A 13,784-nucleotide genomic window follows, 5' to 3' on the forward strand; every position below is an offset into this window, starting at 1 on the left:
GATCATTAAGGGTGTGTATTTAAGGAATTTTTAATCTACGATAACATTAACAAAATAATTGAATAGTTAGTATAATAAATCACTATATCCAAAGTTAAAACATTTTACAAATGTTTTAAGGGTGGTAATGAGAAATCTCATTTTAATATAAAACAGAAATAATCAAAAATTTATTGAATAAAACAAAAAATTTATCAACAAAAACATATGTCAATCAATAACTGATAATATGCCAAGTAAATTCAAACATCTTGTGCTTATCGTCCCTTATCACAAAATTCTTCGTTATTAGTGGTTTATTTGATGCAAAACATTTGTCTCATAAAGATTTATCCTTCAAAATAGGCTTAAAATTTGCAAATCACATTACATACACCACATCAGACCATAGATAAATGCTAAGTAAGTCGAATCCATTATCGAAGTTAAGGTTAAAGTGACAAACAGGATGATTGTTAGTCTAGTTAGTTGAACCAAGCAATGCAACACCACCAAAACCCAAAGATTAAACTCACAATGAGGTGTAAGACTCCGTCTTTGGGACGCGTCCGGGTGTGTACTAGGCGGTTTTAAGAGCCAAGCAGATTTGACGGGCCCGTCTAAATCCAACTGAGTGGGTCGAATCGGTTTATTCATCGGAGTTGGAGGAGTTATAGAAACAGAAGGAGCGAGATGGATACGTTCGACTGATTCTGGTATTAGAGGAGGTAAATCGGTGGAAGGTGGGATCGAAGGAGATCGGCTTAAATCCAGAGTCACTTCACAGTCTAAAGAGAAATTGTTAGTTTAGTGTCGCAATGTTTTTATTATGGAATTAAAAGTATAGACTTTATATTCTAAATTAAGTGATGATTGATATAAATTATTGTGTAGTAGTTTCAGTTGTAGTTATTCTTATTAGAGTGCGGAAATTGGATGCAGTTAGTCTAATAAAAGACGAAAATATTAATACACTGCCGGCCAAAAGTTTAAGACCACATAAAAACGACATAATTATCTATCAATTGTAACGAAACCCCATAAGATAAATAAAATGAATGTACATCTACAAAGAAACCATTCTTTTATTTACTTCCAAGTTAATGGACAATAAACACTGATTGTTTTCAAACACCAATAAAAGCTGCGTTAGAGCCAAGTGGTAAAGTGGTAATAATATTTTTATGATGTGCTAATAACTAATTGCTTTGCTTTTGTTTCCCATCGATCAATTATAAGGATTATTTAGTTGCTGAAAACACGTACTTCCGTGTACCTGAAGTTACACAGATTTGTTCACAAACAATCTGAGTTAATCTGAAAATGGGAACATCCAGCGTAATTAGCAGTGAAGTGCGTTCTGCCATCGTTGTTTTGCATAATAAAGGCAGTTTTCAAAATCGTCCACGCTCGGGAAGGCCGAGAGCTACGTTATGGTCTGGGGTTGCTATTCTAGCCAGGGAACTGGTGATTTGATCGACATTGACGGAATTATGAAAAACTGACAGTACAAAAAAAATTTAAAACAAAATGCCGTTCCTTCTGGTTTTCGATTTATTAAAGATTCATTGTCAAACAGGACAATGATCCCAAACATAATTCCAAATTATGCAGAGGATATTTAGAAAAGAAAGAGGCACCATTGGTGTTGATAAACATGGTTTGGCCTCCTCAGAGCATTGATCTTAATCCCATTGAACTTTTATGGGCAGATCTTGATAGGAACGTCCGTAATTGTAGTCCAACCTCGCGAGAAGAAATGTGGGACGCTTTGGAGCAAGATATGTATGTCGAGACTTGTGAAAAAAAGTCATGGAACGTAAAGGAGGATTTTTTGATGAAACATCATTTCTTTACGCTTCTCAAGTATAATTAATGTTTTATTGGATGATATAACAGTTTAATTAAACGCTTAATATTTTATTGGAGTTTTATTTAATTGAGGTTGTCTGAAACTTTTGGCCTGCAGTGTATATTCATGCTAAATTACCATATCCAAGAATTGAAAACTCCCTAGATATACACCAAACAAATTTATGTTATGGTTGTTACAGCCCAACATTTTGGCCACCATATACCTCGGTTTTATAGACATCCAAAACGCATTTGACAGCGTTAGAAGAAACCAAATATGGAATAATTTATAACAAAGAAGAGTTAAGATCAAACTGAGAAACAATATCAAAAGTATACATGAAACTAAGAACCAGGTAAGGCAAAAATAAAGGAGACATGGAGAGAGAACTGATTTCGGCGCTATTGAAAGAAGTAGGATAACTAATCGACGTAGAAACAAGCAATAGAATTGAGGTACATGAAGAATACAGAGAAGACAAAAATAATGGTCGTGGCGAAACAAGAAGAAGAACTAAAAATAGGAATTGATTGAATACAGTTGGAACAAGCGAAGAGTTTCAAATATTTAGACGAAGGTAATCAAGAAGCAGAGGTGAATAAAAGAATCAGCGCGGCAATCAAACTTTATCAAGCGTTGAATAGACATTTTCTGGGAAGAAAAGAAATAACTAAAAACACCAAAATAAACGTGTTTAAATCAATATCTAGACCAGTCATTTCAGCGAGCGCTGGGTACTTACAAACTCACACAAAAGCAAAATTCAAGCAGAAGCAATGAAGTATCGGAGGTGTCACCAGAAGAGATCGAATAAGAAACGAAACGATAAGAAAAGACTTGAATGAAACACCAGTGATTAAAACAATTGGGAAAATGGCTTAGATGGACAACTGGAAAACAATAGATCGGCAAAAAGGATTTGGCAAGCTAGAGAAATGGAAAAGAGAAAAAGATGACGCCCAAAGAAATCATGCCGAGTTTAGGGAGAAAAAAAAAATAGCATGGATAGGGGCTACGAAAAAAGGTAGAAATAGAAAAAAGTGGCAAAACTTTGTGAGTATAAAAAGACAAATAGAACATCAAAAAGTCTCTCTTTCTCTACTTTAATTAGTATGCCGTGTGACTTCTGGTTCTTTTCTGAGGCAATTTCTAAATCTGAGGGGGCCACAGGAGAGCAGATGAAAGACATTCTGAAAGATCTCATCCTGTATAATATTTCAAATATTTATATTATACAAGCAAAGTTAACTAAAAGGATCTTAGAATATTCAAAGCGTCCCATTTGAACCCATATCTTTCAAAATATGTTTAAATTTATGTTTTCATTATTAAATAATCCATACTGTAGATGTAATACTATTTTTGAGGTAAACTATTGCGTTCTCAAATGTGAATAGCACTCTATAGTGTGAGGTAATGTTGGGGTACATATAAACAATATATTTAAGAAAATATCCCATTACCAACTAATTTGGAATATCTACTAAACAATCAGGATTATTTTTTATGTCTATGTTATCTTCTCTTAAGTTGCACATCAAAGGATTAAGATCTTGATACATCTACATCTATCCGGAAGGTCTTGCAATACTTAATTGTCTCTTCTAGTATCTCGGTTTTAGAAAAAAATGAATATTCAACTTCGAAAACTTCGAGTTAATTGATATAAGTTGACTACCCACACTGGGAATACTGACAAAGTACAAATTTCATTCAAATTTACTTCACAAAAAACGATATTTGTCAATTTAACGATAATGCTATTAAATGAGTGAAAATTTTTCATAATTTTCTTGCACTATATTTTTAATTATGTCGATTCGATTTATAATAAAATTTTGAATGTCTAGCAGTAAAAACAAAAGTGATTATGTGAAAAAAATCATAGTATCAACTCAATTGCGAGTTATTATATGAATAAATAATTTTTTATTTATCTCATGGAATTTTCTCGCACTATATTATCAAATATTTCAATTGGATTTTCAATAAAATCCCTATGGAAATATCTAGTAGAAGGATAAAAAATTATTATTTGAAAAAACTCATAGTCTTCATTCAATTGCAAGTTACTGAATGACTAAATAGAGTTTTTATCATTTCAAATGATTTTCTCGCTCTATATTTCGATTTCATTTTTAATAAAATCTCAATGGGAATAATCTAGTAGAAGAGTCAAAGCTGATTATTTGAAAAAAAAATAGTCTCAACTCAATTGAAAGTAATTAAATGAGTAAATAAGGTTTTTATAGCAAATAATTTTCTCGCACTATATTTTAATATATTTCCATTCGTTTTGTAACAAAACCCCATTATAAGAGTGTAGTATTAGGTCCAAAAGTGATTTTGTGAAAAAACTCATAGTTTTAACTCAATTGCAAATTAATGAATAACTAAATAAACTATTTAAAATTTTAAGATTTTCTCGCACTATATTTTCAAATATTTCAATTGGATTTTCAATAAAATCCCCGTGGAAGTGTCTATCACAATGACAAAAGGTGGTGATCATGTGAATAAAATGGTAGAATCAACTACCCCAAATAATTATAAGTCAAATTAATGTTGGATATACAGATTTTAAATGACTTTAGTTGTTTATTATCATATTCTCATTAATAGTCCGTGGAACAACGGTTTTAATCTGAGATTTCCATCAAGACGCATCGAAATATTAACAGTAGATAATAAATACCTTAAAAAGCAAAGTCCACCTTATATCGATATGAGATTTCACTTAGGGGGTGAGTACCATTTGCGGGTGGTAATTTTTTCTTGTTGAAACTAATCGTAGAAATCGATAGAAAAAGCATGCTAAGCACAAATTAGTCTATGGAACCTTTCCATACTTTTTGACTTTAATTTTTGTTAAGCATAATCGATTTTTCATGAATAATTCAAACATTTTAGATTTTATCAAAAAAACTGTAAGAAGGTTTAAAGTAGGTTTAAAAAAAAGAGTTTTTTTTTGGTTAAAGACCTACTACGAACCAAGTTATGATTTATTAAAGGTAGAACTTATTTAGGGAAGATTTTGAAAAATTGAAAATTGAATAAGTTGCAAACGGTCAATTTTACGAAACAAAAGTATTGAATCTTTTTTAAAGAATTTCAAAAAACCATTCAAACGAGACTTTAGATAATATCCCTTCATTTCTACCATTGATATTGAAACCCTAATTGAAATTAAATGTTATAAATTTGCAAATCACTTTAATTGAATACAAATAATAGAATCAAAGTTTGAATGAGAAAGTATTTTTTAATTTATTTTTTTATAACTTCAAAAATTTGAAAAATACGTTAAAACTGTTATAAAACAAAAAGTTTTTTTTGATAAAAATTTTGTTTTTTCTTATTTTTTTCTTAACTTCTGAATTAACCGAGATATAACCTTTTAAACTTCATAGTATCGAGTGACTGGTACCATTTTGGTGCCGTTTGGACGCTTCCCTTTTAAAAATAAAGGGTTCAATGTATTTAATTTCCTATAAAATGGTTTTTTAATCGACTACCTAGCTCAAAAATAAATTATACCTAAAATAAACTAACACACTTTGTGTTGTGTATGTACGTGTGTTTATACACATGGTAAAAAGACTTTCTACATATAGGTACATGGATATAATATGGGTTGAAATACATTGATTAAGGGTTGAAAAATATAAATAGTATCCTAAAACATCATGCTATCTTTATTTTAATCCTAAAAGTTTTTTTTGTAATTTTCTAAATGCTTTAACTTTTATTTGATCGAATTTTAACAATGAAGGGTAGTTTTCACCCCGTACTATAATTTGCACATATTGGCATAAAGTAGATTTTAAAGTGAAAGGTAAATAGAACTTAATTTCAAAGTTTCACGCAAATCCATGCGTCTCGGTGTAATGCTGAGGTGATACAATATTTTTACAGTTGTTCACTGGACTATAATAAAATTACACTAAAAAAAGAATATATTTTCAATGCATTTTCGATCTCATGATGATGTCAAGAGAAAATTAAGTAAATTATCAATTGATGACAAAAATAAATAAAAAAAAAAATAGTATGCAGTTATATCTAGAAAAATCCGGACGTTTTTAAAAATTAAAACAATTAAAACGTAAAAAGATTATATTTCAGAAATACACTTAATCAGCATTTATTTCAATATAAATAGGAGTTTTTTGCTAATTCAATCATTGAAATTAATTGAGTTTATTCAACATTTATACAATAACTTGGTTTTTGTTAATAAAATTTCGAAAAATGTAGCTACTGATTCTTCCCACAATTATTAGCAAAAATGTTGATAAGAGAAATTTTTATCAAACACCGATTAGACTGACATCCATTTTTCGCTCTATATTTTACTATTCTAAAGAAAATTAAAACTTACCTCGTGTTTTTTGTGACTCATCTTTCGCCTTTCTTCTATCGGTCATCGCACCAATCCAGGATTCAACTGAGTTCGATCTAACTCGCATTTTTGGTGTCAGATCTACAATATCTATAATTAATAAATGAACTTTACCCATATATAAAAAATATATTTATTTCTTAATGCCTTTTAAACTTTTTTCAACTAGACCTTTAGTATTCACAAATAAAAGGTTGGTACAAATATTTGAATAGACCTACTGATGCTACTGTTTCAGGGGTTCGTGAACATTCTAAAGGACTAATAAGTTGTTTGACACATAAATTAGTAACTGAATAGAGTACTTGCTCAGTTTGAGAAAAAATAGCTTTTCTTATAATTTTTTTTTAATTCTTTGATCATATTTATAGAGAAAAAAATAGTGGAAATTCAAAAATTTTGTAGGTAGTTTAAACATTTCAGTAAAACCGCCATAATGCGTGACATCATAGGTATAAAATAAACACTGAACATATGATACAAACAGCCTCAATTCGGTGTGGATCTTTCAAAACATCCACAACGCAACATAGAAGACCACCATTTTTCAATTTAAAAACAAATCTCGGAATTACTAGAAAGAAATTTGAGAGTCTAATAGCCATATAGTCTTTTTTCGGTTATATTTATATATTTGGATAAAATAATAGTTCCCTCATCAATTAATAATTTGGTAATCAAAATACGAAATTGTAAATACTTTTCCAAACTTTCCAAGTAGCATGGTTTGAGAAAAAAATAGTTTTGGATAGCTTTTATACAACTTTTATTATATATTTTTTTAATTCTTCAATCAATATTTATACAGAAAAAAATTATTGAAAATTCAAAAATTTTGTAGGTAGTTTAAACATTTCAGTAAGGTTGGCATATTACTTGCCGAGATAGGTATAAAATAAACACTGAACATATGATATAAAGTAAATACGACAGTTATTGTCTATGTTATTATAAAATAAATGGTGGTATATAAATCGTGTTTTGTGTCAGGATGTAAAAATACCATTATTAAAAATTTTTTTGTAATTATTTTTATTGTCAGGATTGTTTTAATGTAAGTAAGATTCAAATTTAACTTATTTTGATATTCTATAGTTATTAAGCTTATTATGCTTTCAATTTTTAACGTGATGTAATAATGTGAGAATTTAACCTACAAAAGGTTCATTCTTATATTTAAAAAATATTTTATTTATAAGTAACTAATAAATAAAAACTGTATTAGAACAGCACACGCTACGTTGCCGGCAACGATAACCTCATGATAATCAAGCAGACCAATGCTCAATGTTTTGACTGGCCTATGAGATGTTTTCTCTTCAGTACATTTTCTTGGCTAAGGGATTAGTGATTTGAGCTACCTTTCATAAATATAAACTTCTATATCCAAGATACGGTTCAACAGTTTAAGTATTTTGCAATTCCAGGTTTTCTGTGAAGATTTTGGAGAGGAATAAAACGAAAACAGTATAAGTTCTTTGTAAATACAGTTTTTTTAATAAACAAAAGTCATTACAAGATCATAGATGATATCTACACCTCAAACTTCTATCAAGAAATCTATCAAATGTATCTTCTATTAATAATGTCAAACGTTATAACCAATGTCTATTCCTTTTCTTTCGCAAATAGTTCTTTAGATTAAGTTTTCATCGTTGAACGTGAGAATTAATTTTTCAAAGTCTACTTGGCGACTAATGGTATGCCAAAAGTACAAAAACAAACAAATAAATCAATTTTTATAACAATCTCACCACGAGATATTCGAGCTCGACTGTCATTAAATACAACTCGACGAACCAGCTACATCCTCATTCCTAAAGAGAACTTGTTCAATTAATCATAATGTGTTTGGTTAAATCTCTCAGCAACACATCATTACAATGATTTTTATTCAAATATGTTCGTTAATAATCAAATGTAAAGACCCACACGTTGCGCCGTTGCCGTCCGGACGGTAATAAATTGTCACGCCCTTTAGCGAATACCATCAATTGTAAATGTAAAAGACGCGACATTAAAGACGATCGTCCGCTTAATAAAACTGCAAGATGTCCTTTAGAACAGGTGCTAATGCGAAAAATTAGCAAATCCTTATTATACTACTGTCAGATATAAAATCAACTTTTTGAAGGGTAGTTTTATTTTTAATACTGTAACACATATGGGATACTTTTTTACTTATTAGCTCCTAGCTAAAGTTCCTACATGTCAATTTATACATGTTTAATAACTGTGTAATCATATAAGCAAAGGCCAAGCCAAAAAAGAAGAAGGACCTAAACGGTTTAACATCCTAAACCCTATATTGATTGTTTTGCAACAATTTTTTTATTTGTTTCTATTTAGTGATAAATAACTTATAAAAAAAATGTTATTGTTAGAATAAAAACGCAAACACAAAAAAAAACGTACATGCTGTTAGTTTTTCACATTTGTGCCCATAGAAGAAGACAATTAGTACTCAAATAATTCACTATCTGAAGCATTTGTAATGAAAAAATTTGAATACCTCCAAGAATATCTGTGGTAGTTTTTTTGTCCTTCGAGCTGGATATCATCGAATTATGGAAGGCTCGAAAGACCAGACCGTATAATTGTGTCAAGTGGTAGTAAATGAAGTGTTCATTATAACCCCTTCTAAAACACAGTTGACAACATTTATACTAAACACACTGTTTAATACCTCAAAACCAACACTTACAGTTACTTTTGTGTCTTCTATAATTTGCTGATTGAAATCCAGCTCGAAGAACCCGACGGAGTAATTGTGTCAGGGTAATGGAAGTAAAGGAAATGTTCAATACCTTCTAAAACACAGCTGACAATATTTATACTGAACACTCTGTCAGATACTACTACACCGACACTCGTAATAACATTTTTTGGTCCTTCGAGCCGGATATCATCGAATTATGGATTCCTCGAAGGATCAAACTATTAGGGTAGTGGTAGTTAATGAAGTATTCATTTACAGTGAAAGCACTGTTTACTATCACTATCCCAACATCTCGAAGGACCAGACTATATATTTGTGTCAGTGTACTGGTTTTGAATGGAGTCCAGGAGTCTGTTACTGTAGCTTTAATGTCTTAGTAAATAGAGTTCTTGAAGACTGTTTACAGGTTTAAAAATGGAAATGAGCTAATTAAGAACAATTAACATCCGTCGTTCTCAGTAACAAATGAAAATGTGCAATAAGTGAGTAAACTCTTCCATTTAAACAGACTATAGGGGAATTAGAACCAATGTGAGAAGAGCGGAAAATGTGTCAATTGCTTTCTTCTTCATTATAACAATGTGCCGGACAAAAGTGCTTTCAATTCATGAGTTTTCAGCTATTTAATGTCTTTTTTTCGACCCGCATCCGCCTTACTAACAATGGTCGAATCCGGAAATAAAAAAGTAACAAACAGAAAACGTTTTGACCCTATTCTTGACCATGAGATTATCCCAATGAAAGACATTTCGAAACAAGCTTTTTAGAAATGCTTTAAATGATTGATTTATCATTGAGATAAGTTTACTGTTAGCTAAAGGCAATTTCATGTTTACTATGCTTTTAATAAAATAATGTACTGATTTTTTTGTCACACCAAGAGAGAAATATAGTTGTTTCATACAATATTTGTTCAAGAAAGAAATATTTTTGAAACATAATAGTATTAACTACAACTACACCAAAATACTTGTTACACATGAAGCTATCAATCAACACTCAGCATTACATTATAATTATTAGATGTTTAAAACACTATTTAAAAAAACATTTCTATACATTGACATTTATAGTTAATCATAGACAAGTACTAATTGTACAAAATGAATGAAGAAAATGAAAATAGATGAAATACCTTTTTGTCAAATTTTAAATTCGATTTAGTACTTTGAAGATTCGAGAATGATACATGGAAATTACTCAATTATTAATTACAAACAAATGGTCACAACGGTCCAGAAAACTCACAGAATACTCTAGAATATTTATTAACTGGATAATTATATGGAGGGAGACCAATTTACAAAAGAGAAAGAAAAATCATTTAACCAATTAAACCTATCTACCTTTACTACTATATAATAACATTGTCACACTCAGAAGTTTTAATCTATTTATCTATATGAATCGAGATTTGTAAATTTTCACTTGAAAAGTTGACATTTTTCTAAATTTTCTATCTGTCAATTTATTAATGTTCTATCGTGTGTTGCTTTTATAGCAAATTTAATTTCCTCTTCAATATTCTTGTAGGTTCTTCGAAGTCACAGTCATAATGGTCTAGAAAACTCACAGAATTCAAGAGAATATTCGATAACTGCGTAGTAAGAGGAAAGAAAAATGATATACTGAGCCTTGTTACAATGTTTCTAAGGAATACCCCTCTTTGTCATATTTTACAACTCGATTCAATACTTTAAAGATTCAATTAAATATCCTAGAGTGTTCTGTGAGTTTTCTGGACCGTTGTGACTGTAACTTTGAAGACTCGAGAATATTGGAAGCAGCACAGGATAGAGCGGAAATAAATTGACAGATAGAAAATTTTAAAAAATGTCAACATTTCAAGTGAAAATTTACAAATCTGGATTCATATTGATAGATAGATTAAAACTTACGAGTGTGACTATATTATTATATAGTAGGGAAGCTAGATAGGTTCAATTGGTTAAATGATGAGTCTCTCTTCTATATAATTATTCAGTTATTAAATATTTTAGAGTATTTTGTGTGTTTTCATTTTGTGAGTTTTCTGGGCCGTTGTGATTGTAACTTTGAAGAAGCCGCAAGAATATTGGAAAAGAAATCGAATTTGCTATAAAAGCAATCCCTCCCCCGCCCCACTCCCAACGTCCAATCGCTGCCACTGCCTGTTTAAGTTCGAAACTAAAAAAATAGTTGTTTGTTTTTCGAAAAATTTTCTTCATAATATGTAATGGCAAATAAATTTCTGTAAAATCAAGTTATTTAAACATCTTATCGAAATATTAGTACTAGTACATGCTCTCAAAAATTCAACATTCGCTCTAACCTGCTGGTGGTTTGCCCGATTGAAATTCTGAGGGCAGGGGGCAGTGTAAGTATTTGCTTCCACTGGAAATGGTGACATTTCCGGAAAGCCCCTTACCGCTGCCGCCTCCAAACAATATTTCGTGGACGCTAGCACTGCTGGCGTTGCTCCCTATTTCATTACGCATAAGAAAATAAAATTAATATAAAGACGGTTGCCGAAAATTATCGAAATTCAATTACTCACCAGAGCTATCCAAAGATCTGCTATCTCTTTGTATCCTTTTCAATACTGAGTTAGATGAGGTGGTTGAAGTTAGACTTGTATCTTTTTTCGGTTCCGACGCTTTTATTTCGTAATCCTGAGCCAGTTCGGTAACATTTGGCACCAATTTCTTACTACTGAGTCTTGCTAATTCGCTTCGAGAAAAATTAGTTTTGTTCGCTTGTATTGGATCATCCTCTGGTAGAGGTTTACCGGATTCGAAATCTTTAGCTCGTTTCGAAACGATCTGCAGAGGCGGAGAATAGACCCTAAACAAATACACCATATATTCAATCAAAACATTTTTATAAATAAGATGAAGATGAGTTTTTTAAAGGAAATGTGAATTGGAAGTGGAAGACTTGCATCATCCCAATTCCAATCTCCTAACATCTCTTTCTATCTGAAAAATCTCTCTCGCTCTCTGAAAATATTTTTAAGTCAATCTCTCTCTTTCTTTATGAATTTTTCAGGATCCTTCTCTTTGTATATTTCCCTCATTCTATCTCTTTCGTTGTGAATCTTTCTGAACTGTTAGCTCTCTATCTCCCTAGATCTTCCTTCCACTATGGACATTACTTAATCATTGTTTCTCTATGAATCTCTTCAGATCCACCTTTCTCTTTTCTTTTTGAATATCTCTCCTGAATATATCGTTCATTGAATCATTCTTTCTCTTTCTTTACGGATTTTCCTTTCCCGAATCACTCCGATTTTCCCTCTGAATCTTTTATCTATGAATCTCTCTCCCTCTCCCCCCTCCCTCTCTCTTAATGAATATCTATACTTTTCCCTGAATCCTTTTATCCTTTTTTATGTGACTCACTCTGAATCTCTCTCTCTCTCTCTCTCTCTCTGAGTGTACATGTAGCCACTTCTCTCTATAGATATCTCTTAGCCATTCTCTAAATGCATTTCTCTCTCATTATATCGTTCTTTGTATCTGTCTGAATCATTCTCTCTCTATCTATATAGATATTACTTTTCCCGAATCTCTCCGATTCTTGCCCTGAATCTTTCTCTCTCTCTCTCTCTCTCTCTCTCTCTGCCCCCCTCTCTCTATATATATATGTCCCTTTCTCTGTCTCTTTTTTTATGAATCTCAGGATCTCCCTCTCTCTGTTCTCTCTGATTTTTTCCCTGAATATCTCTATTTCTCTATAAATTTCCCTCTCTCTATGGATATATTTTACTTATTCTCTTTGTGGATCTCTATCTAATCATTTCATTTATTGAATCTCTGAATTTTTCTCTTTCTTCCTCTCTGAATCTCTTGGCTCTCACTCTGATGCTTCCTCTTTCTGAATCTTCTCATTTCTCTGAATATCTCTCTCTATGAATCTTAGCGTTACCCTGAACCTTTCTCCATCTGAATCTCCGTTTCTCTTATAAATTTTTTTATATATCTCTCTCTTTATGAATATCTCTGAATATTTCTCTTTCTGAATCTCTCTTTCTCTGCGAATCTCTCTGTTCCACTTTGAATCCTTCCTTTCCTGATTCTCTTCCTCTATGAACCTCTCTTTCTGAATTATTATCTATATTTCTCTGTGAATATTTACCCCCCTCCTCTCCTTCATAATTCTCTCTCTTTCTCTGTGGTTCACTCTGAATTCTCTTCTCTTTTTACTATTCGAATCATTATTTCTTTATAAATTTGTCTATATCCCATTCTTGATATTTCTCTCTGGATCCCTGAATCACCTGAATCCCTCCGTGAGTTTGTCTCTCTCTGAATATCTCCGATTCATTTCCTCTGTTTCTTTATTTCTTTGTTTCTCTCCGATTCATTATTTCTATGGATCTCCCTTCTGGATTCTTTATCCCTGAATCTCTCTGGATTCCACTTCGAATCTTTCTCCTTCTAAATCTCTCTGAATAATTATCTTTGTTTCTATGTGAATATTTTTTTCCCTAAATCTATTTCCACAGATTTTTCTGAATCATTGTGAACCTCTCTGTATCTTCCTCGATTTTTTCTTTCTGAATCTTCCTCTTCCTGAATCATTCTCTCTCTCTTTTCTCTGCGAATCCTTTCCGTGGATGTCTCTGGATTCCACTCTAATTTTCTCTATTTCACTGTGAATTATTTTCCCTAAATCTCTTTCTATGAATCTTCCTGGATCATTCTCTCTTTTTTTTCTGTGAATCTCCCTGAATCCTCCTTTCTCTTTTCACTATGAATCTTTCTGTTTGTGAATCTTTCTGGATCTTATTCTAAACTTATCTCTTTCTCAATCATTCTCCTTCTTTATCTGTGAATCTTTCTTTCCCT

The 13,784-nt window shown here is 31.4% G+C and overlaps 1 protein-coding gene across 22 annotated transcripts in view; it reads right to left on the reverse strand.

Annotated features, from left to right (window-relative positions):
* LOC130894382 (rho GTPase-activating protein 21-B) overlaps positions 1-13,784 on the reverse strand; it is a 237,408-nt gene that overhangs the window by 61,741 nt on the left and 161,883 nt on the right. For 5 of the 22 annotated variants that reach the window (XM_057801171.1, XM_057801174.1, XM_057801173.1 and 2 more), the window contains 4 exons: positions 11,492-11,778; positions 11,267-11,416; positions 6,216-6,326; positions 516-767 (listed from right to left, as the gene is read on the reverse strand). In XM_057801171.1, the coding sequence (XP_057657154.1) occupies positions 516-767; positions 6,216-6,326; positions 11,267-11,416; positions 11,492-11,778 (800 nt within the window). The remainder of the gene's footprint in view (positions 1-515; positions 768-6,215; positions 6,327-11,266; positions 11,417-11,491; positions 11,779-13,784) is intronic. The other 17 variants (XM_057801181.1, XM_057801178.1, XM_057801177.1 and 14 more) reach the window with 7 other exon arrangements.

This window comes from Diorhabda carinulata, chromosome 5 (assembly GCF_026250575.1).
Source record: "Diorhabda carinulata isolate Delta chromosome 5, icDioCari1.1, whole genome shotgun sequence".
NCBI lineage: Eukaryota > Metazoa > Arthropoda > Insecta > Coleoptera > Chrysomelidae > Diorhabda > Diorhabda carinulata.